The following is a 24,265-nucleotide window of genomic DNA, read 5'->3' as shown; positions in this document are numbered from 1 at the left end:
TGATACAACAGTTGATAACACAGGATCCACCAAGCATAATAAATGATCTAACAACTCACCACATTCACAATGAGCTTTGCACACCCGTAGTAGATGCTTCAATAAGAAAAAGGTCAGGCTCTGAATCTGTTCATTGTGGCTATGTACATGTGTTGTTTCCTGATACAACAGAAAGTTAGACTCTAAAAAACCTTAGGTGCTAGTGGGAAAATTACAAGATGACTTAATTTTTATTTTTAGTACAGATTGTGATATGGAATATAAACAAATGCCTAATTAAAAAAAAACAAACATTTAACACAAAAATCTAATCATCACTACAGTGGTTGTATGTTTTGACTTTCTGAATATTCAGGGTTTACAATGATTTTTTTTTTGTTTTACACAGGTCATTGTAAGAGAAGGGGAGTGATTTCTTATTCCCATCATGACCCAGTTCGGAACACCAAGGAACCCTGTAAACTGGGTCTCCCACATCACGGCAGCTGTGGTCTCACAGCCAGGTTTGTTATTTGCATTTTTGTTATATATTGCTCATCTCAGGTCCTATTACTGGGATTCTGTCATGGATTTCTTGCAATTGAATTTGTAGGAGTGGTGAAGTTGAAGGAATTTGTACCTGTATCTGTCCGTAGGAAATAACCCCTTTCCATATACCCTATTAATAAATTTAGATATCATATTAAGTCTTCCGATGAGTGAGATCAACTATCAATCTGTCATACTTGGTCAGTCCATATATTCCTTTATTATTCTAATTAGTCCATCTTTAATTTGATTATTTATTTGATAACTGCTGATCGTATTTTCTTTTAATCTGATCTTGTTTGTTTTGTGGACTTTACTTTTACTCTGTAACCAGTAGATTGTAAGTGCAAATTTGTAAACGTGGATTTTTTCCTACATTTATAACTACTAATGGCCTCCATTCTAATACCCATATACCTGTGCATAGTCGGCCAGGTTTTTCTAGACACATAAATCAGTGCAAACCGTCCTCTCCTTCTGCCTTAGGCTGGTTTCAGACATCCGTGTTTCAGGTACGTGTGACATCCGTTTTTAACACACATGCACATGTACCCATGTTATTATTTGCTGTTACTCACACATCTGTGTTTTCACACAGACCACATGACCTCTCATGACCCCGCACGCACACACACAGACATGTCCGTTTTTTTCTCCGGCAGCATGGGTGTCACACGGATCGCACACTGATGTGATCCGTGTGACATTAGTGCGACACGTACCGGAGAAAACATGGGTCTTTTTAATAAAAATATTTTCTATATTTACCTGTATCCAGCAGTGCTGTCTCCGGCTCCTTATTGCCGCTTATTATACTCACTGAATATTCAATGCCCTGTGGAGCTGGAAGCCGCAGCAGCGTGGGGACTTCAGTGCCAGAGACCGCATTGCTGGGTGAGTATACAGCAGAGTGTGTGTGTGTGTTCAGTGTATACATGCATGTGCGCTATGTCTGTGCTTGGTGTATCCATGTGTGTCTGCTATGTGTGTATACATATGTGTGTATATGTGCCCAGTGTATACATGTGTGTGGGTGTGGGTGTGTGTGTGGGTGTGTACTGAGAACCTGGAAGCCGGAGCATTACGGGGACAGCATCGGTTTCTCATCACAGTTCCCAATGAACTCTGACGAACCCGTGAAGCTGTAGCGTGGGTGTCGCAGGGATGTCATCAGGAGGTCATCAGAGTTCAATGGGAACGCCAACGACCTCCTGGATGTCACTGTGCTTGCAGAATACTCACCTGTCCCCACGGTGCAGTCCTCGGCGGTGCTGTCCCCGCGATGCTCCGGCTTCCAGGTCCTGAGTGCGCTGAATAATCCATGAATATAATGAACGGCGGTCAGGAACGGTAGGCAGCAGAGCCGAAGAAAGCAGGTAAACATGGAAAATCTTTTTATTTCAAAGACCCATGTTTTCTCCGGTACCTGTCACATGTATGCAAACACGGATGTCACACATGTGACACATGTATGACCAAAACTGTGCATATGACTTGTACCTGATTAAACACGGACATCTGAAACCGACCTTTTTCTTTGTAATTAACCCTTTAGTTCTCTAAGCTCTTATGTCCTTTTATTCTGTTCATGAACCAGGCTGCACAGGATGAACAGAGATCACTCTATAATAGGAGTACTGGTATGCATTTTGATAAAGTGTGCACTAACAATGTATAAAAATAAAGAAATAATATTAAAAAAATCAGCTGGCATCTATGGGACTCCTAGATTTCCTTTTAATTGTTCAGACTTTTTTTTTTAGCAGATTGAGTTTTCTTTTGTAAACAGAAACAATATTAAGTTGGTCTAGGAAATTCTACTTGAATGTTTTCCGACCTAAAGTGTGTATATCCAGGAGTTCACAGAGGGCTGCTACATTTCAGAAAACTTCCACAGTAGACCTCTTGTATTTTACTGACTTTAATGACCGGCTCTGGTAAACAGGAATGTCGTATTTCCACTTTTGGATAAGTTGCCACAATATGTGCAGGAGTTCTGACACTCCTACTAATGACAATACGAGAATGTGTCCAGCTAAACAGAGAAAATCCCTGTTCATAATCTTCTGGGGATATTTCCCACATACTTGTATATTGTGATATGTGAAATCACATATACAAATACACATATGGCGCTCCATACCCAGCAGGTTATGGCTGTGTGTTACAACCACTGAGGACTCTCAGTTCTTTTAAACAAATTTTTTTTGTTACAACCAGGACATGCCTCTAACAGCCGCAGTTATACTGTTAAATGCTGCTGTCAAACTCTATCTAACAGCAGCATTAACAGCCTGGCAGAATGGGGAGGGTCATTGGTGTGCCCGTTACAAAATCGTGGGGTGCCGGGGGTGGCTATGACAGCTATGAAGACCTTTGTGCCTATTATTATGGAGCTCCTTTGAAACTCTCCCTGCAGCCAGGCTTCAAAGGAGACCATCATTTCTAAGGCTATGTGCCCACGTTGCTTTTTTCATGCTTTTTTCTTTGCTTCTTTAATCAATAAAAGCAAGAAATAAGCATCCTAGCAAAGTCTATGAGAATCCTGACTTGCTGTACACATGTTGCTTCTTTTTTCTTTGCAGTTTTTGTTGCTGAAAAAAAGAAGCAGCATGTCAATTGTTTCTGTGTTTTTTCCTGCTTCTTTCACCAATTGATTTCAATGGGGTCAGTGAAAAAAGCAGGAAAAAATGCATGTGTAATACATTCATTGTTTTTTTTTGTGCGTTTTTATGTGCTTTTTTTTTACGTTAGCAGCAATTTCTTCATCTTGCTGTCTTTACCGCGGGACCTTCCTGCAGGGAAGTCCGATGACGTCACAAGGTGAATCGAGGTCATGCCAGTGGATCGCCAGGGTTTCCTGCAGATCTGATCCGCCCGCATGAACTCAGTTCACCTTGTGACGTCACCGAAGTTCCCTGCCACATACCCAGTATTAGCAGACATTTTCTTATCTCGCGGTCTTCACTGTGGGAATTTGCTAGAGGGAACTCCGGTGACATAGGTGCCCTAGTCTGTGAGGTGATCCGTACCTCAGTAACCTGGGGTCTTCATGGTGGCGACCCAGGATTATCATGGCAGAGATCGGGTCCCTGTGATCACATTACAGGGACCTGATTGCCAGGGAGAGGTAAGCGATACCTGTCCCTGCCTCCAGAATGCTGCAATCGCATTGATTGCAGCATTTGGGGTTTAAACTGCCGGGAGTGTGGCGGGCACTGCTCCGGGCAGTGTATAGCCAGGTCCCAGCTGTAAGATCAGCCGGTGACCTGGTGGCGATCGCGGGGGTACAGCGCAGGAACTTCCGCAATCGCCATGATTAAAAAACGCATGGAAAAAAGCATGTGAAGAAACGCGCAAACGCAATAAAAGATGCGTGTTTTTTCAGCTGCTTTTTTTCCTGCCAAAACATGCGTTTTTCTGTGCAGATTTTCTGCACGTAAAAACGCAACGTGGACACATAGCCTAAGATATACAGCAGTGCTGGGGTATTGCTGTGTATACGACAAGCGATCAGATGATCCCAGGGTTAAGTCCGCTAAAACAATTAAGAGGTACAGTAAAAAGCAAAAGAAAATAAAAGTTTTCAAAATATCACCCAACCTCCATAAAAGTTAACATCACACTCATTTTCCCCCATTAAAAATAAAGATGATAATTTTTTTTTTAAATACACATATGTGATATTGTCACATCCAGAAAGGTCTGATCTATCAAAATCTAAAAATAACCAGTAAACACAAAAGAATTCAAAACTCCAACATTGCGTTTTGTTTGCCACAATAGTGCAAAAAATGTTATATCTATCCTAAAATGTTATCAATAAAAATGTCATCTTGCCCTGGAAAAAATGAGCCCTCACACGGCTCCATCGACCAAAAATGTTACGGGTCCCGGAAAATAGCAACACATCATAGAGGCTGTCAAACAGGAGTTGGTGGCTAGAACTGGAGTGACAGAGGATACAGATCAATAGTATCAGTTACATAACAATTCAAACACTGATTTCTCAGTAAAGCAGGACTGGTCATGTATAATTATCACTGGACTTGTCTTTCAAACAGCTACATGCACATACATACATATATAAATAGTTTGGGAAGTTACAGTCAGGGCAAGAAATATTTGGACAGTGACACAAGTTTTGTTATTTTAGCTGTTTACAAAAACATGTTCAGAAATACAATTATATATATAATATGGGCTGAAAGTGCACACTCCCAGCTGCAATATGAGAGTTTTCACATCCAAATCGGAGAAAGGGTTTAGGAATCATAGCTCTGTAATGCATAGCCTCCTCTTTTTCAAGGGACCAAAAGTAATTGGACAAGGGACTCTAAGGGCTGCAATTAACTCTGAAGGCGTCTCCCTCGTTAACCTGTAATCAATGAAGTAGTTAAAAGGTCTGGGGTTGATTACAGGTGTGTGGTTTTGCATTTGGAAGCTGTTGCTGTGACCAGACAACATGCGGTGTAAGGAACTCTCAATTGAGGTGAAGCAGAACATCCTGAGGCTGAAAAAAAAGAAAAAATCCATCAGAGAGATAGCAGACATGCTTGGAGTAGCAAAATCAACAGTCGGGTACATTCTGAGAAAAAAGGAATTGACTGGTGAGCTTGGGAACTCAAAAAGGCCTGGGCGTCCACGGATGACAACAGTGGTGGATGATCGCCGCATACTTTCTTTGGTGAAGAAGAACCCGTTCACAACATCAACTGAAGTCCAGAACACTCTCAGTGAAGTAGGTGTATCTGTCTCTAAGTCAACAGTAAAGAGAAGACTCCATAAAAGTAAATACAAAGGGTTCACATCTAGATGCAAACCATTCATCAATTCCAAAAATAGACAGGCCAGAGTTAAATTTGCTGAAAAACACCTCATGAAGCCAGCGCAGTTCTGGAAAAGTATTCTATGGACAGATGAGACAAAGATCAACCTGTACCAGAATGATGGGAAGAAAAAAGTTTGGAGAAGAAAGGGAACGGCACATGATCCAAGGCACACCACATCCTCTGTAAAACATGGTGGAGGCAACGTGATGGCATGGGCATGCATGGCTTTCAATGGCACTGGGTCACTTGTGTTTATTGATGACATAACAGCAGACAAGAGTAGCCGGATGAATTCTGAAGTGTACCGGGATATACTTTCAGCCCAGATTCAGCCAAATGCTGCAAAGTTGATCGGACGGCGCTTCATAGTACAGATGGACAATGACCCCAAGCATACAGCCAAAGCTACCCAGGAGTTCATGAGTGCAAAAAAGTGGAACATTCTGCAATGGCCAAGTCAATCACCAGATCTTAACCCAATTGAGCATGCATTTCACTTGCTCAAATCCAGACTTAAGACGGAAAGGCCCACAAACAAGCAAGACCTGAAGGCTGCGGCTGTAAAGGCCTGTCAAAGCATTAAGAAGGAGGAAACCCAGCGTTTGGTGATGTCCATGGGTTCCAGACTTAAGGCAGTGATTGCCTCCAAAGGATTCGCAACAAAATATTGAAAATAAAAATATTTTGTTTGGGTTTGGTTTATTTGTCCAATTACTTTTGACCTCCTAAAATGTGGAGTGTTTGTAAAGAAATGTGTACAATTCCTACAATTTCTATCAGATATTTTTGTTCAAACCTTCAAATTAAACGTTACAATCTGCACTTGAATTCTGTTGTAGAGGTTTCATTTCAAATCCAATGTGGTGGCATGCAGAGCCCAACTCGCGAAAATTGTGTCACTGTCCAAATATTTCTGGACCTAACTGTATATCATGCTGACAGATTTAAAGGGAATCTGTCAGCAGGTTTCTACACTGTAATCTTATGAGAACATGCTGTAACAGTTAAAACAGAGAAAGCAGCCCTGTCTCTGTTATCTCACAGTCTGTTTTTGTGTAACTGCAGTGTTAGTTTAAACCTCCTATCTTTATCATTAGCGGGTCTCAGCAGCCCTGTGAGCTGTAGTCCGACTGTGCCCTCCCTGTGACTAACAGCTTCTGTCTATGGAAATGTGCATTAAAAGCCTGGTGTGGGCAGTGGCAGCTCTTCCAGCACTCCTACATGCAAAATCTAAAGCATGTGCTTGGGAGTATGGATCATACCGAAAAGTGTCTGAGAACTTCTTACACCATTACAGAAGACACGTGGGAGACATCTGCAGTTGGATCTTTTGTATTTCCCAAATCGCCCCCCAGCTAACTAGAAAATAAGTTGCTTGTCTGGTTTTCCCCTTGATAATCAGGTTGGTGGGGTTTTCTGTGATCAATATGTACCAGGTTTAGTAGATCCAGTCCATGTATGAGGGGTCAGTATCGTGTCAAAACGGCTGCACCTAGTAATCCAAGTGATACATCATTGAACTCTGGGCCTCTTAGCCTCTTAGCCTACATCATGCTGCTCTCAGATGAGGTAGCAAAAACCTGCTGACAGATTCCCTTTAAGGAGAACATGTCAATAAGATCAACCCTCCCTAACCAAAGTGCATAAGTTTGCATGCAGATCTGTGAAATGTAAATCCTTCGAAACTAGCTTGAGAGGCAGAGGCTTGGGAAAAGCTCTGTCACACCCTGGGTTCTCAAATCTTCATTTACATAGAAAATAAAACACTGATTTCTCAGAAATGCAGCAACAGATAAAAGATATAAAGGACCTAGTTGTCACACCATGACAGCTGGAGCTGGTAAGTAGAGCTGAATCCTAACAGTGCAGGTGTTAGGTGGAAGGTTTTCTGTCTGGGGAAAGTAGTCACACAGTACAAAGAAATTCATCACAGTTGTGATACATTGTACTTCGCGCACCACCCATATACCGCTCACCTTCTCCGTGCTTGATATTAGGCACATATTCACATTTATATAAGCAGGTCTATTCTCTCAGACGATGACGTTACAGGTCACAATGTAGAGACCGTTTAGACCACTTACTGCATTTGGCATTGATTTCTAGCTGTTTCGGATGTATGCATAATTCATACTTGATAATATGATGACTTTAAAACTCTATTATTATATTGTGTACTAGCAGCAAGAGATCCAGCTGTTGTCGAGCGGACAAATTTGCTGAATATGGCTAAGCTCAGTATAAAAGGACTCATTGAATCGTCTCTGAGTTACGGCCGTAGCCTGGATTCAGATTACCCTCCTCTTCAGCAATTCTTTGTTGTTATGGAACATTGCCTCAAGCATGGGCTTAAAGGTACAGTACATACTGTCACTTCTGCAGTGTTCATACCTGTGCAAACATTTGCCTGTGTCCATGGATGGTGATTTCAGTCTGTACAGGATCTGATAACACATCTCTTAAAAGAAATAGAGGTATTTCTGCTCATGACGAGGCTCGATTGAGCATCAGTGCTCATTTCAAGGCCCAAATGCTATAGACTGTATCCATACTGTATGTGAATGAACGAATATTAATAGTGCTGGGTCTCTGTACAGTTTGTATCTTGTCTGCAGAATATCCCCAGTTTCAAAAAGGGAGGGTTGCTGCTACAATGTTAAGTCTACTTTCACACATCAGGTTTTTTCCATCAGGCACAATCCGGAAAAAAACGGATAAAACGGATCCGGCTAATCCCCATTGATTTGTATTAGCACCGGATTGTGCCTGATGGCCTTGCGTTGCATCCGGCTTTTACTGGATCCGTCGTAATTGGCTAATGAGGCGGCTGGATGGAACGTCTCTTGTATCGTTTTTTTTCTCTGACGAAAAACAACATGGACGCCGAATCCGGCGGCCGCATCCGTTTTTGCCGCATTATGCCAGATCCGGCGTCCATAGGCTTCTATTGTTAATCACACCGTATCACGCCGGATCTGGCGCGATGTGGGGTTTTTTTACATTTTTTTTATACTGAGCATGCTCCAATTTATTGAAAAAAACAGATCCAGCAAAACAAACGGACGAAATGGATGCAAAACCGGATGTGCCGGATCCGTTTTTTGACGGATCAGGTATACCAGATCCGTAAAAATAAAAAAGGATCCGGCGTATCCGATTTTGCATATTCTGCGACGTCTCCGTTGCATCAGGCATATGCCGAATTGTGCCTGATGCCAAAAAAACTGATGTGTGAAAGTAGCCTTAGCTGGCAATCAAGTACTTGATCATTTTTTATCTGATTACCGCCATGTTTGAAAATGTCATTGTTTAGAAACAAGCATTCTTATGAACACTTATCCTTCTGATTATTAACTAACTTTGTAAAAAGGCCTTAAAGGGGTACTCCAAGAGATACCGTGTGTTCCCCAAAATAAGACGAGGTCTTTTATTATTTTTCACTCCGAAAGACATGCTAGGACTTATTTTCAGGGTAGGTCTTATTTTTAGAGTAGGGATTACATTTTCAGCATACTCCAAATAGACCTAAAAATCCTACTAGGCTTATTTTCAGGGTAGGTCTTATTTTCGAGGAAACAGGGTAATAATGTAATTATATTCACATAGCTTTATAAAGGCTGCATAGGAGTGTTTTCTAATTGTAATAGTACCTGCAATTCAGAATTATTCAGTGTGACAGAGATGCAGCTGTTGATTGCTTTTCTCCATTGAAGGATGCTACGTCACGGATATGGAGGTGTGACTTATTACTGGGTTCTAATACAAGCCAGCCCCTGATTACACCCCCTCCATAAAGTCAGAGCAAAGGGGGCATGGCTTGTCCTGCCGGCCTCGCTTCCTGACCAAGCGTCCATATGAATACATTTAAAATTCAACAGAGTATCCATTTAACAATACCCCTTTAAAAAGCTAATTGGTTGTCTTAAAGGGAATCTGTCAGCAGATTTGGGGCCTATAAGCTGCGGCCACAACCACTTGGCTCTTATATACATCATTCTAACATGCTGTATATAAGAGCCCAGGCCGCTGTGTAGAATGTAAAAATCACTTTATAATACTCACCTAACCGGTTGCTGCGGTGGAGTTGGGTTATATGGGCGTCTCCATTCTCCGGTGCCGGCGCCTCCTCTTTTGGCCATCTTCGTCCTCCTTCTGAAGCATGTGTGCATGACGCGTCCTACGTCATACACACTGCGCAGGACCTCAATGCCGGCGAGGTGTATGACGTAGGACGCGTCATGCACGCAGGCTTCAGAAGGAGGACGACAAAGATGGCCGAAAGAGGAGGCCCCGGAGAACGGAGACGCCCATATGACCCAACTCCACCGCAGCGACCGTTTAGGTACGTATTATAGTCATTTTTATGTTCTACACAGCGGCCTGGGTTATTATATACAGCATGTTAGAATACTGTATATAAGAGTCCACTGGTGGGGGCCGCAGCTTATAGGCCCCAAATCTGGTGACAGGTTCCCTTTAAGAACCTGGCAGGGATGCAGCATTCAGCATTAGCCATGTGATGTAAATCGATGGTCACTCAACACAGATGTGATATAAAAGAAATTTACAATTATTTTGCATTAATCAAACTTCCAGTCCATCAGAAATAATAATCAGACTATGTACTATGTATATACTTTACTTGTAATGTCAGCAATAACTATAGGTGACTGATAATAATTAAAATATGCTCTTCTTGGCAGTGAGAAAATCCTTCCTTAGCTTTAACAGAACAATCTGGTGTCCTTTGGAGATGGTGGAGAAAATATGTCCAGAAGCAGAAGAAGTCGCCGCGAGTGTGAGGGATTTACCAGGACTCAGGTGGGCTTTAATGTGCTGTGGCAGCTTGTTCTTTTATGTATTTCAGTTATGTCCCATATTGATCCAGTGTCCATGTACCATTTTTATCCTAGGACCCCCCTTGGTCGAGCCAGAGCCTGGCTGCGGTTATCAATGATGCAGAAAAAACTAGCAGATTACCTGCGTTGCCTGATCATGCGCAGGGATATATTAAGGTTGGTGCCTCCTGAGGCTCAAGGTAGTTTCTGACTTTTACATACAAGAAGAAGAAGGAATTCTATAAATAATATTTACTAGATCTGTATGTAAGCATTAAGGAGTATTACACATTCTTTATTTGTAATCTGTTTTTTGGTTTTGATTTTTTCGTTAGTGTTTTTTTCTGTTGAAAACTATGGGGGTAGCAATGGTGCCTGAGCTTCTGTTAGCAGTATTTAGAGATATATGCTTTACAGCAGCCTCATGGACTGTAGGAAACAAATAAATATCTGGCAGGCAGCAGCACTTTTCCACAAAAAAGGACACAATGTCCATTAAATGGGCAATCCAACTTGGAAAAAAATCTACAAAACTGAAAAGATGGACGGCGTCCAAGACTCTATACACTTGATAAAGACCTACAATTGTGATTGAAAGGTTTGGGGCTGATTGTTATTAAAATTTACTTGATCACAAAATATTCCATTGACATTGAATTTCCGTTCTCCTATAAAAGGACCTGCAGGCATAATGTCAGTGATCTCATTAGTTTAGGAAAAAGTGTTAATGAGGACAAGGCAGCAGATACAGTATCTCTCTGTAAATCTGATTGAATTATAGAAGCAGACTGGTTGTTTCAAAGAAAGTTAGTGCTTGAAATCACTTTCTTCTTTTGTTTTACCTCCAAGAAAACTTGCAGTTACCATTTTTTTCCATCAAAACAGCTTTACAGGCAAGGACTTTGCTTCTTGTAAGACTGCCCCAAAAGCAACCATTTATCAAGAACTTTAAAGAGAGGGGTTCATCCGGTGTGAAGTAGGCTTCATTTAACCCAAGTATGTCCAGCAAGTGCCAGGACAGTCTCCTAGGATTCAACACCAGTGCAGAGCTTGCTCAGGAATGGCATCAGATAGGTATTGGTGGATCAGCACGCACAGTGAGGTGAACATTTGGAGGCTGGCCTGATGAAAAGTAGAGCAGTAATGAAAATCAATATATGAAAATCGGAGACAGTGGAATGCAATGTTTTATCGCATTCCACTCGCACCAATATTAGCCTATGTGCCAGAACCCATGCTGGCTGCGACTGTAATGCGATCCTGGTTTCTCTCTCACCCATTCAAGTCTATGGGGCGAGAAAAAAATCGCACTGCACTCGCGGTACACTGGTGTACCGCGAGTGCAGAGCGAGAATGGCAATAGCCAGCAACGGAGGAGAAAGGGAGATAAATCCCTCCCTCCCCTCCTCAGTACCGGTCCCCGCACCTCCTCAGTGGCGGACCGCCCCCCGCAGCTGAGGTCCGATCGCATGATCGGACCTCAGTTGCAGTGACACTCGCATTACACTCAGCTCCCGCTGTGCTGCCAGCGTGAGCCGAGTGTCATGCGAGGATAGCATTAATCCCCCTTGTGGCCCCGGCCTCAAGACATTTCTCTCACAGAAAAACATCATGTACTGTCTGATATTCTTCAGTACAGGGATTGAACTGCAGAGGACTTGGGTTAGCTATTCTCTCCGAAGAATCTCCCTTCAGACTGTTTGGGATACCTGGAATAATGATTATTTAAAGAAGAAAAGGTGAGCGAAACTATGAATCCTGTGTTATGCCGACAGTAAAGCATCCTGGGACCATTCATGTGTGGTGTTGCTTTTCATCCATGGAGTGGGCTCACTCACACTTTTGCCTTAGTACACTGCTATGAATAAAGAATGGAATCTAATTATCCTCTGAGAGCAACTTCTTCCAATGATCCAGGAGCAGTTTGGTGATCATGTATTTTTCAGCTGATAGAGTACCATGTCACAAAGAAAAAGTGCTGAGTGGCTTGGTGAACCAAACATTGACATTTTAGATCCACGGCCATGAAATTGCCCAGAAATCAATCCACTGAAAACCTATGGTCAGACCTCAAAAAGCGAGTTTACAAACAAAATACAGAAATTATGATAAACTCCAAGCACTGACTAGACAAGAATTTGTTGCCATCAGTCAGGATCTGGCCCCTAAGCTGATATCTAGTATGCCAGGGCGAATTGCAAAATCTTAAGCTGTAAATATTGAGTCTTTACATAAACTTGATATCAGTAAATGTTTAAAAACTGCTGCAATGCTTATATTTGTACTTCTGTAACCATATAAACATCTGACTAAAAGATCTAAAGACTCTGGAGCAAGAAACCTCATAAATATTAGCATTTCTGCCAGTTTCAAAACTTTTGGCCACAACTGTACAATAGTGGCAAAGTTGTAATAAACTATTTTCTTCCCACTTGGACACTATCTTTTTTGTTATCGCACACAGTAGACTGGAAATGCTCACTGACGTCTGTAGGAGTGTTTTCCAGGTCTATTCTGTGACCTGTGCAGAGGTCATTGAGCAGGGAGGGGAGTAGGTGAGCTAAGACATCGTTGTTATGAATAGTGGGTTCTGTGTTATCTTTAAATGTCTGAAACGTAATCTCTGCAGAACCTGAATTACCAGTATTAAGAGTTCAGATGATCTGGAGGGTTTTTTTAAAATTGTGATTTAAAACAAAACTGTCATGATCCAGGCTGGCTTTTCCCTGCTGTGGTTACACCCAGCTCTGCCCTGGTCATGTCAGGGGTTAACTTCCCATGCCTCGTTCTGGATCCCAGGAAGCTATATATTGCTTCTCTACCTATGGCTCAGTGCCAGTGATATTTCTGCCTTGTAGCTTGTATATTGGCTCTGGTGAGTGTTCCTGATCTGTCCTGCATCCCTGCTACTGTGTCATGACTTTGACCCTTCCCTGTTCGTCTACCTGTCCCGGTCCCTGACTTCCCTCTCCTGTCTGTTGTTTGTGTTTCCCTCTGCATACCTGATCTACAGGCTTCCGACTCGGTTCTGTTTTTTGACTTTGATATTGATCCTCCCTTTGCTGTGACTTGTCTCTCCTGGTTAGACTCTGACTGTTTGACTACTCTATTGCCTCCTAGTGGCTTGCCTGTTAACTGCCTGCTGAAGTTACTCTGCTATACTTCAGCTGCCTTTCCGTTACAGTGTTTCTTTGCCTCTCCTTCACTACTCTGCTGCCACCTAGTGGGGAAAATGCTGTACTACACCTTACTAGCCTTTGTACAGCATGACAAAAAACAAAACACATAAACATTCTAAAAAAAAGTATGTTTAGTATAAACCTTTATTTACAAAATAGGTAATATTCTGATTAAATATTCCCTTTAAATGTTGAATAAGAATTTGGAAGCTCTTGTAGCATGAAGTGGCTCTGAAGCTTTATAGCTGTTGCTTGCCCTTGTAGAGTCATAAACTCAATATATTCATGGAGCAGAGTTGGATTTTTATGTAAATCACTTTAGATAGATACAAGGATTAGTTAAAATAATACAATATGCTAAACAGTAATTTCATGTAAACCCACATATAAAAGGTGATATCACACAGAACATCATCAATTCAGTAAGTTTACATTTTTTTTCAAACCATGAATTAATGATCCAGACCTTCTGAATTTAATAAATGCTTGTAAGATGGCTAATCATATCATTACTTCTAATGTATGTACTGTGATCTATTTTTGGTCCAAAATAGACTACTCTAGTAGCAATTCAGGAGTAGAAACAATACATAGTAGTAAAAAAATACAATTATTGTTTATATTTATTTATTTTATTAGTTTTTCATTAAAAGGAAATTGTAATATTCAAAAACGCTACATACCTGCAGATATATAGGGTTAATCTGCTTTTAAATAATGTCAAAGTCCTGCCTTACTGGAGCAGCAGCTATGGGGAGAGAATGAACTGTGTCCACTGGAACCGTTCACTTCCAATCATCGGAGCTGTGCAAGAAGCAGTTACAGTCACTGCTTGCTATATAGTGAGTGTGCTGTTATTATTCCTCGGCACTTTGATTGACAGCCTGCTCTGCACCATGTGTGTGTACCAATCAGCCTATGAATCAATGTGCCAGTTAGCGATTACAACAACCACTTCATGTACTGCCCTGATGACCAGTAGAAAGTGGTTGCAGGGAGGATAGAAGTTCATTTTCTCCCTGTAGCCGCTGCTCCAATAAGGCAGCCTAATATGATTTAAACGCTGTTTCCTTGCAGATTAACCCAGATATATGGGAATAAATGTGGTTCCGTCGATAGCACAGATTTCCTTTAACAAAACATTTGATAAACTAACCAATAACTTTGTAAGTCATTCATTCATTGTATGTGAGAATACCTGTGCACCCAGCATCGTCTGAGGAACATCACTGTTCTTTAGATTGTCTGGATCGATTGGAGATCAGACATGTATGACATATCCAAGACAATTAGACATGTATGACATATCGAATTGATATGTCATAATTGTCTTTTAGGGGAAACTTTTATAAAAAAAACCCCTGCATTTTAATTACTATGTTTACTTACATAATTGCTGGTTCCAGAAGTATTTTAAAGGGAACCTGTCACCAGATGTGGTGACTATAAGCTGCGGCCACCACCATTCAGCTCTTATATACAGCATCCCAGAATACTGTATATAAGATCCCAGCCCACTGTGTAGAATGTAAACAACACTTTTATAATGCTCACCTAGGAGGCAGTCTGGTCTGGCGCGTGGCACTGCTCTCCAGTCCGGCGCTCCTTCTCTGCGGCGAACGCAGTCCTCCTTCTTCTGAGGCCCGTGTGCATGACTCATCCTACGTCATCCACACAGGCCGGCATTGAGGTCCTGCGCAGATGCACTTTGATAAAAGTATTGTAGTACGCATGCTTGGGCGGTCTTTAACTTTTCCTCGTCAATGCGCATTACAATACTTTGATCTGCCCTCAGCAGAGCAGATCAAAGTGCGCCTGCGCAGGACCGCAATGTCGGTCTGTGTGGATGACGTAGGACGCGTCGTCCATACTGGGCTGGGTAGAAGGAGGACGGCCGCAGAGAGGAAGTGCCGGACTGGAGAGAAAAGGTGCTGGACAGTAGAGCAATAATACCCATCAGACCGGGTAATACCCAGTAATACCCATCAGACCGCCCCTTAGGTGAGTATTATAAAAGTGTTTTTACTGTATACACAGCAACCTGGGCTCTTATATACAGTATTCTGGAATGCTGTATATAAGAGCCCACTGGTGGTGGCCACAGCTTATAGGCCCCAAATCTGGAGACAAGTTCCCTTTAATTCTAAACTTTGTGATGTAATGCTATTACTTATAGTTTTCTTTTTTTCCAGTGAGTTTTATGAAAACCATGCGGTAATGATGGAAGAAGAAGGAACGGTTATTGTTGGTCTTCTGGTCGGCCTGAATGTAATTGATGCTAATCTCTGTGTCAAAGGAGAAGACCTGGACTCACAAGTAGGTTACATAAATGTCTACATGTAGGTCATCCATCTCTTATCTCATTTTGAATTATAGTAATCAAATCATGTTTTTCTTATTTTCTCATTGGGTTGTAAAACTAATATTCCTCTAGGTAAAGTCTCTTAATCTCAGCGTTTGAAGAGGTTAATTATTAGTAAACTAATATAATTATTAACTAATGATAACTAATTAACTAATAATAAATATAATAATTATTATTAAACAGTTTAATATATGACCATGTGATCGATTAATATATATAAAGAGGGGGGTAGTCCTCGATATGTTTGCCAGGTTAAAATGGGTCACCAGAAACAATTGCTCTCACCTCGGCGCACTGTATTACATGGGGGTTCATTCATTTGAATGTGATTACTGCCTCTGCATCATGGACAAATCCACTGAGCTCAATGCTTGGCTGCAGCGCCGTCTACGTCATCTCAGCACTGCAGACAAACAGACCTGGGCAGCAGTGGAGAGGAAGCCTCAATTTGTTTTGTTATAACTAATGCAGCTTATAGTCCAAAGTTTTCAGAAAGGGAACGAATGTTACCTCTGCGTCCCTCACTTATGGAGATAATGGGTATTTGGTGACCCAGTAGAGTCCAATAGATAGGTGGTGCTGTCCTCTCCTTTGATGGGACTTACAGAAAGAGTGATGGTGTTTTTAATTTGTCTGCACCTGATTGGAGAAGAATTTCTAACAGCAACTAAGACACCACAATGTAACTCAGGAAACTCATAGGGGCCACTTCATTAAGACTGGCTTCATGTATGCTCGTCTTAATGAAGGAGTTGCTGGAGAATGATGTGCCAAATTTATTAAGTGATACTTAATGAGTTTGGTGTGTCTTCTCGGTGGATTGCACCTGCGTGCGCTTTGCCAGACATGCTACTCCAGTCAGGTACTGGAGTCTAGAGATGAGCGGTTCCATGGAGGTTTGGATCGCCGGCAGCCAAGGAGCCAAGCCTCCACAGGCTCGAGCTTGACCGTGGAACAAATAACTGATTGGCAGTTTGCGTCTCCGCCCACATACTGCCAGGCATACGCAGATCACTTCCGGGGGGAGGCTTTTTTATTATTTTTGTAATCATGCTGATGTTACCCCTAGTATGCTAGTATGAGCCGTTCAACACTGCAGGTGGCTCACACAGGGCTGAGCACCAATCATACCTGAGCACAGCGTTGCTCGCACCAGAGATGTTCGCACATAAAGCATCCGAACCATGAACCTGAACCTTGATTTTTTAAGTTGTTGTTCGGTTCGAGAATCAAACCTCAGGTTCGCTCATCACTTCTGGAGTCATATTTCTTGTGTAAGAAACGCCGGCAGTTTTGCTGAATTTGATGTGAGGTTGTAGCCATGCCTCATTCCCTCCCCAGATCCTATTTTGGTGGAGCTTCGTCAAACTGTCATGAAAAATCCCACAAAAGTCACTACATTTTTGTGCCAGTTCGCGTTGCACAAAATATTGCAACTTTTCAAAGCATTTACACCAGTTTTCTGGTTAGAAGAGCTTTGATAAATAAAATACTAGGGGGTCTCTTTCATTGAAGGTCCTATCTATGCAGGATTCCAACACATCTGCTAAACTGAGTGACTATAGTGTTAACCTTGTATTACAGCAGTTCTCTGAATTCTCTGTCGTAGGTTGGAGTGATTGATTTCTCCATATATCTAAAATCAGAAGAAGACGATCATAACAGAGAGGGAAGGTAATGTTTTGGTTTGCATTCTCCTGTGTTAGATAATCCCTTATAATGGAATGATATAGGCTGTTCTCGGCCTGGTTTGGAGGACTGTGAGCGAACTTTCATGTCCATAGCCCCGGTGTGTTGGGCTCTTAAAAACTTAAGGTACCGTCACACTTAGCGACGCTCCAGCAATCCCACCAGTGATCTGACCTGGCAGGGATCGCTGGAGCGTCGCTACATGGTCGCTGGTGAGCTGTCAATCAGGCAGATCTCCACAGCGATCAGAGATCAGCCACCAGCGACCCGTGTAACGACGCTGTGCTTGGTAACCATAGTACATATCGGGTTACTAAGCAAAGCGCTTTGCTTATAGTTACCCGTTGTGTACCTTGGCTACGTGTGCAGGGAGCAGGGAGCTGGCTTCTAGAAGCTGCGGACTCTGGTAACCAAGGTAAATATCGGATAACCAAGCAAAGCGCTTTGCTTGGTTACCTGATGTGTACCTTGGTTACTAGCGTCCGCAGAAGCCGGCTCCCTGCCCCCTGCACATTCAGATTGTTGCTCTCTCGTTGTCAAACACAGCGATGTGTGCTTCACAGCGGCAGAGCAACTACCAAAAAATGCAAGTTCAGCAACGACCAGCGACCTCACAGCAGGGGCCAGGTCGTTGCTGGTGTCACACACAGTGACATCACTAGCAAGATCGCTGTTGCGTCACAAAAAACGTGCCTCAGCAGCGATGTCGCTAGTAATGTCGCTTAGTGAGACGTGGCCTTTATTCTCCTAGAGATAAAAGAGGAGGCTCAGAGCAGTAGAAACTTTGGGAGAACCACATCTAAACCACATCAGCTATATTATTTTTCTGATTTAGATAATTAGTTCTTTTGACATTCTGATTATTTTTTATGATTTATATCAATGAAATAAGCAAAAAAGTTCCTTTCATTATTAGGAATGTGCACATATCCGCAATTCTGGATCAGAAGAACTATGTTGAAGAACTAAACAGACAACTAAAGTAAGTTAGCGACAGATATTCATTGTTTTCCAACCACTTACATATTTCTTGGTAGGAAACCATGTCTGGCAAAATATTTGGTTTCAATGTAGTCTGACCTTAAATGACACTCATTATTCATGTATGGGATTTACATAATTACTAGTATATTGTAATGGAATTAATTACCTGAACAAGGAACTTCCCTGCCCAGAACTGTATCTAGCCAATCAACACCATATATACTGTACATTTTCATTGATTTCTTATTTTTTTTATAATGTGAAATAAAATGGACAAATAATGTGAGTTGATTAAAGACGTCATCTTATTGTGAAGAGTATGTGTTTTCTTTCAGCGTAAACTTAAAGGGAATATGTAATCAGAAAATGTCGTATAGCTTAAAAAAAATTGTGTTAAATATATTTTTTTTTAATTTTTTGCCAATGTTTTTTTTTCAGATCACAATCTTTATAAAAAAAAAAATGAGAAACTTGCAACTTTCACACTGGCTGCTACAGATCTATTAGACATTAAAAGGGGTATTCCCATCTCCAAGATCCTATCCCAATATGTAGTAGATGTAATAAATATTAGCAAATACCTCTAGTTAGCAATGTAGTATAGTTCTCCTGATATAGCCATGTCTCTTACCTCATGTGCACGGCATTACAGTGGCTTAAGTATCCAATTGCTTGTGATCGTAACCATGGATACCTAAGCTGCAATGCCCTGCACATGAGGTAAGTGATATGGCTATATCAGGAAAACTATACTACATTTCTAATTGGAGGTATTTGCTAATATTATTATAACACCTAATGCTACATATTGGGACAGGATCTTGGAGATGGGAATATCCCTTTAACTTTCAGTTGTTTCAGGAAATCCACTTGTACATTAGCCATGAACAGACTTCAACCCTATGTATTGTATTAAAGCCTCTGATGACGACGAGACTTGTCGTAAACTCTTTTTTGAAATTACATGAAGTATTATTCTATCATAGCCCCAGTGTCCATTGTGAAATTTGCAAGATTACGTTTATTTTTTTTTTTAAATAAAGATTGTGATATAAAAAAAAAATCATTGCCAATTTAAAAAAAAGGAAAAAAACCCCTAACTTAAACAATAGGTCATTTTCTGATGACTCGATCGCTTTAAGAGTCAATATGTTGGAATCGAGGAATAATTCCAGAAGTCTCATTTGTCGTAGGGTGTCAACTTTGAATTACTTTTTAATGGGACCAGTGATGAATTTGGAGACTAAAGCCTGCTTTACACACTGCAATATATCTTACAATGTGTCGGCGGGGTCACGTCGTAAGTGACGCACATCTGGCATTGTAAGTTACATTTCAGTGTGTGACAGGTACGTGCAATTGCGATTGAACGTTAAAACGTTCATCGCATACACATCGTTCATTTCTCTAGAATTGAACGTCAGATTGTTCAACGTTCCCGGGGTAGCACACATTGCAGTGTGTGACACCTCGGGAACGATGAACAGATCTTACCTGCGTCCTGCGGCTCCCGGCCCACAATGCAGAAGGAAGAAGGTGGGCGGGATGTTTACGTCTCGCTCAGCTCCGCCCCTCCGCTTCTATTGGCCGGCTGCCGTGTGACGTCGATGTGACGCCGAACGTCCCTCCCACTCCAGGAAGTGGACGTTCGCCGCCCACATCGAGGTCGTATGGAAGGTAAGTACGTGTGACGGGGGTTAATAGTTTGTGCAGCACGTTCAACAAATTGAACGTGCCGCACATACGATGGGGGCGTTGCAAATCGCATACGATATCGTATGCGAAATTGCAACGTGTAAAGCAGGCTTTAGGATATAGTCACGACATCTTTTTCAGGCGCTACGTTCTGTAAACCATATTAAAACAAAGCTATATTAACACTAAAAAGAATGAACATATGTATTTATATGTGACTTTGGCTTCCTTTGCATATGTTTAGGCATTTGAGCCACTTTAACCTGCTTCAGGTTTCTGTAGACACTAAGTGGTTAAAAGAATTGACCTTACCATTCTTCATGCAGTTTCCACTTGATAGCTGCTCATTTAGTGTATGCAACACCATGCCACGAAAAATAACTGAAAAGACGCCAAAAAAAGATGATTCAGGACAAAACACTCCGACATGTCCTACTCCTAAAGTGTCTTCCTCCCTAAAAACTCGCCAGGTTCACAACTTTTCTAGAAGACGTCATGCGCGCTTACCCTTATTGTCGTTCCATGTGTCTTAATTTCATTTCATTATTTTTTGTTTATTGCTATATCTCCTCTGTTTATATTAACTAACCAAGTGAGCACCTCCTCTATATCCTATGATAAAGCAATGTAACGTGTTGTTTCTTGCTTGCAGTGGCACTGTGAGCAGTCTTCACACAAGGATTGACACACTGGAGAAATCAAATGCAAAACTTATTGAAGAGGTAATGCAAATACAATAGATAGTGAAAGATTTTTACTAATCAAATCAGACAGTGCTCAATGTCTTAATGAATCTGAAAGGAAAAAAAATTGTATTATGGGGATAGAAGCTTTGTGTGCTTCTGTACGAACCTCTGCCCTGTAAGCCTAAAGCCCCCTCTGTGAGAGAACTACTGTAGGAGTGACTTATGGCCAGGGAGGACAAAAAGATTGGCCATTGAATCTGACCAGCCTGATCCTTCTCCTCCTCTGTTGGTGGAGTCTGGAGAGCCCATACACATTGAAGTGTCAGCTGATCGCACAGATATTGGCGGGTTTAGGCAACTTAAGTCTAATGTCTTTGGTGGCAAAAAGAAAAAATAGAAAGACAATATCTCAAATAGGGTGAAAAAAACTTACATCCTCTCTTTATTCCACCATAGCAATGTTTCGACCATACAGGGTCTTTGTCAAGCATTAAGTCTATGGGGGCATTAAGTCTCAGCTTCATGTGACACTTTATGCACATATATTTTTATTTTAATTTTCACTGTAATAAGATAAACACTTTGTTGCCAAAACAGTTGTTATAATGGTAAGAATGATTACCATGCAACAATGTTGGAGAATTGATAGGTGGTGCTGGAGAATGCAACATGGCAAATATTCCTTGGCAATGCAGGCGCTTCCAGATACAAATTCCTCGTGTGACTGTGACTTTTTGTTCCATTCAGTTAGGTAGAACGTGTGTGTTGTCCAGTTGCCCAGCAGGTTTAATTAGCTTTTAATTAATTTTGACCTATGTGGCAGTACCCCACTTTATTTAAACTCTCAACAGATTAGTTGGTAGTTATTTTAATTGGTTTCACTGTATTATTAGTTTTCTCCTATGCTATTGTGTTCCAGATCCTCAGTAAGTTTGCTTACAGATATCCCTCTTGACTTTGACACCAGGTTGTCTTAAAAGATTTTTGACTGACCTCCTGGTACCGCACCCTAATATTTTCCTGACAGTGGCTTCTACCCTCATCCAGTCAATGGTTCTAGCCTTTCAGTTGCTGACCTGGATAGTTTGACAGCTTTTACCGTAGACTTACTTTTCTGGCCAAGCAGCCGCTCTGTGGATGCAACCTAAGGGGCCAAGTTAGAAGTCCATTGCCTGTGTGCAGGGGTTAAAAGGTGAAGACAGGTGTTACTTTGGGACCTGATAGAGGAAGGGACTAGCACAAAGCTTACCTTTCTGATCTGATGGTCTTATACATACATTACAACTAATGAATTTATTCTAGAGGTCCTAACTACATATGTTGATGACCAGTTGTCAACATACATTTGTTCATATAGTGTAATAAATGTAAAAATGAAATATTGAACTTAATGGGAGCAGTATAATCCTACATGCAGTGAGCAAAACTCTAAGAGCTGCTTCTTGTAACCATGTATCACCCTATATGTCATCCCTGGACAGCGAGAGACCTGAACTTGTATATGACATCTTTATGTAAGGGCAATATGTGGAGAGATCAGCATATGAATAGATACAACCCTCTGTCTGTGGTTAGTTTGTTCTTCAAGATCCAAACTGTTTTTGTCTTTCAGTTGGCGATAGCGCAGAATAATATTATCAAACTTCAGGAAGAAAACCATCAGTTAAGGAATGAAAACACCATGATTTACATGAGAGCGCAACATCTTGAGGTAAAGAGGTCTAAGACAAGACATTTCAGTAAATGATTGGTACTTTAATTCATAACTGAAAAAAGCCTGGGTGATGCCTAAAGACCACAATGTTGCCATATCTTAACCATAATGTGAAAATACATAATTGGATCTAATAATATATTAAGTTATTTTGCACACAGGCGGCCAAAGCTGAATTTGAAGCCGAACAGATGTACAGACAGCATCCGAGACATGGAATGAGTGACATTTTTACTGATATATGCACTCATCATGACGAATCACAGCTGGCTGAGGTATGCTGACGGCATCGTAAGATGAAGCGATAAAAACACGTCCGCAAGGGGCTTTCTCAGAATATTATATGCAGTCTGATTGTGGGGTCTTAGCTAGCAGGCTTTCTGATGCTGGTGAAGGGTACATGCAAATGACGTCTTTTAACCTCAGGCAAACCTACCAAGTTTTCCAATTAGAGATGCTTCAGGAAACTGAAGGTCGATTTTACTTATACAGTGTGTCCACCGCCATTAACTTGAGAACGGCGGCAACTATAGGCATAGAAGTGGTGTCTAGGTATAGTAAAGTATCTTGAACGCTAAAGTATAGTTGAACGCTGTCTCCACGTGGATTTTGCAGAGGCTGGGAACGCTCTGAACATTGCAGGGAGCCCCAACTACATGCTGGTATATAGTTTTAAATTTATTTGGACCGGACATACCAATTGCAACCTGAGGGGTGACACCATCATTCACCTAGAACGTACAGCTTTGTCCCGAATGAGATGACAAAAATCTGAAAAATATTTCTATAACAGGAATTTTTGTTCTGTAACATCCACGCGAATATTTTATGGAACTCTGTATTACTTGGCAACTTTTGGAGTCTAAAGATACGCCAGCACCAGAGGAGACTATAATAGTCATATGTACAATCTGAAGATCATCTGTTTCATGTACTCTGTTTGGGGAGATTACAAAAACTATGTCTGTATTCACTATATGATTGGAGGATAATGTATAAATTATTTGTATTTTTCTATACTACTTTTTGATGACCCCTGAGGAACCTTCTATTAGAAGGGGAAACGCGTCGGGTCGATTAGGGGTAGAAGGTTGACAGCCTCCTCACTAATATAGGAAGTGGCAGTATATACAGAATTATATCTCAGTGCAGAACCAACTAATTCAGGGTAAAAAGTGCTGCCTTTAGGGATCTTTACTGTAGGACCCTTGACTATTGGACTGTTTAGGGATATATTTTTGTATTGCGCCTTACTGACATTTGTTCTTGCTCCTAAATTGGGGAAACACATAGGACTATAAAAATAAGGGGGATATATGTTTGAAATTGTTGTATGGCACCAATGAATATTTTCTAATATAATGTGGAAGTGTGTTTTAATTGCTTCTGTTAATAAAATTCATAATTTTTAAATTAAGGAGTTTTTAGTCTGTGAACCAGTTTTGAGCTCTCCTTGTATTACTTTTTTCGTGAGAAATTTTAAAAAATTGTAGGGCATCATAAATTCAATACGAATCGACACCTTGCATACAGAAATGCTATGATATGAAACCCATGACCCCCCCCAAAACATTGAATGCTGGTCACGCATATGGCGCTCATTTAACTTTGATGCTCAAAGTGGCCACCGTCAGTTGCAATGCACATCTGGATTCTGGACAGCATACTGTATCTTGCTGCACGTTGTGCAATATAGTAGGTGACGCGTTTGCACAAGCATCTGTAATACGTCATCGTAGGTCCTGCAATGTTGGT

General features: G+C 41.3%; 1 protein-coding gene across 2 annotated transcripts in view; it reads left to right on the top strand.

The window, feature by feature from the left end:
- The window catches only part of RUFY2 (RUN and FYVE domain containing 2), a 51,865-nt gene that overhangs the window by 4,236 nt on the left and 23,364 nt on the right, over positions 1-24,265 (top strand). Inside the window, exons 2-11 of one of the 2 annotated variants that reach the window (XM_075352384.1) lie at positions 389-503; positions 7,545-7,715; positions 10,064-10,181; positions 10,274-10,375; positions 15,570-15,693; positions 17,352-17,416; positions 18,348-18,413; positions 20,763-20,832; positions 22,409-22,507; positions 22,672-22,785. In XM_075352384.1, the coding sequence (XP_075208499.1) occupies positions 428-503; positions 7,545-7,715; positions 10,064-10,181; positions 10,274-10,375; positions 15,570-15,693; positions 17,352-17,416; positions 18,348-18,413; positions 20,763-20,832; positions 22,409-22,507; positions 22,672-22,785 (1,005 nt within the window). In that variant the 5' untranslated portion in view covers positions 389-427. Of the gene's footprint in view, positions 1-388; positions 504-7,541; positions 7,716-10,063; positions 10,182-10,273; positions 10,376-15,569; positions 15,694-17,351; positions 17,417-18,347; positions 18,414-20,762; positions 20,833-22,408; positions 22,508-22,671; positions 22,786-24,265 lie in introns of both variants that reach the window. The other variant, XM_075352383.1, reaches the window with a different exon arrangement.

The sequence above is a fragment of the Anomaloglossus baeobatrachus genome, chromosome 5 (assembly GCF_048569485.1).
Source record: "Anomaloglossus baeobatrachus isolate aAnoBae1 chromosome 5, aAnoBae1.hap1, whole genome shotgun sequence".
NCBI lineage: Eukaryota > Metazoa > Chordata > Amphibia > Anura > Aromobatidae > Anomaloglossus > Anomaloglossus baeobatrachus.
The sequence above is the reverse complement of the archived record's forward strand: the minus strand, read 5'-3'. Positions and strand labels throughout refer to the sequence as shown.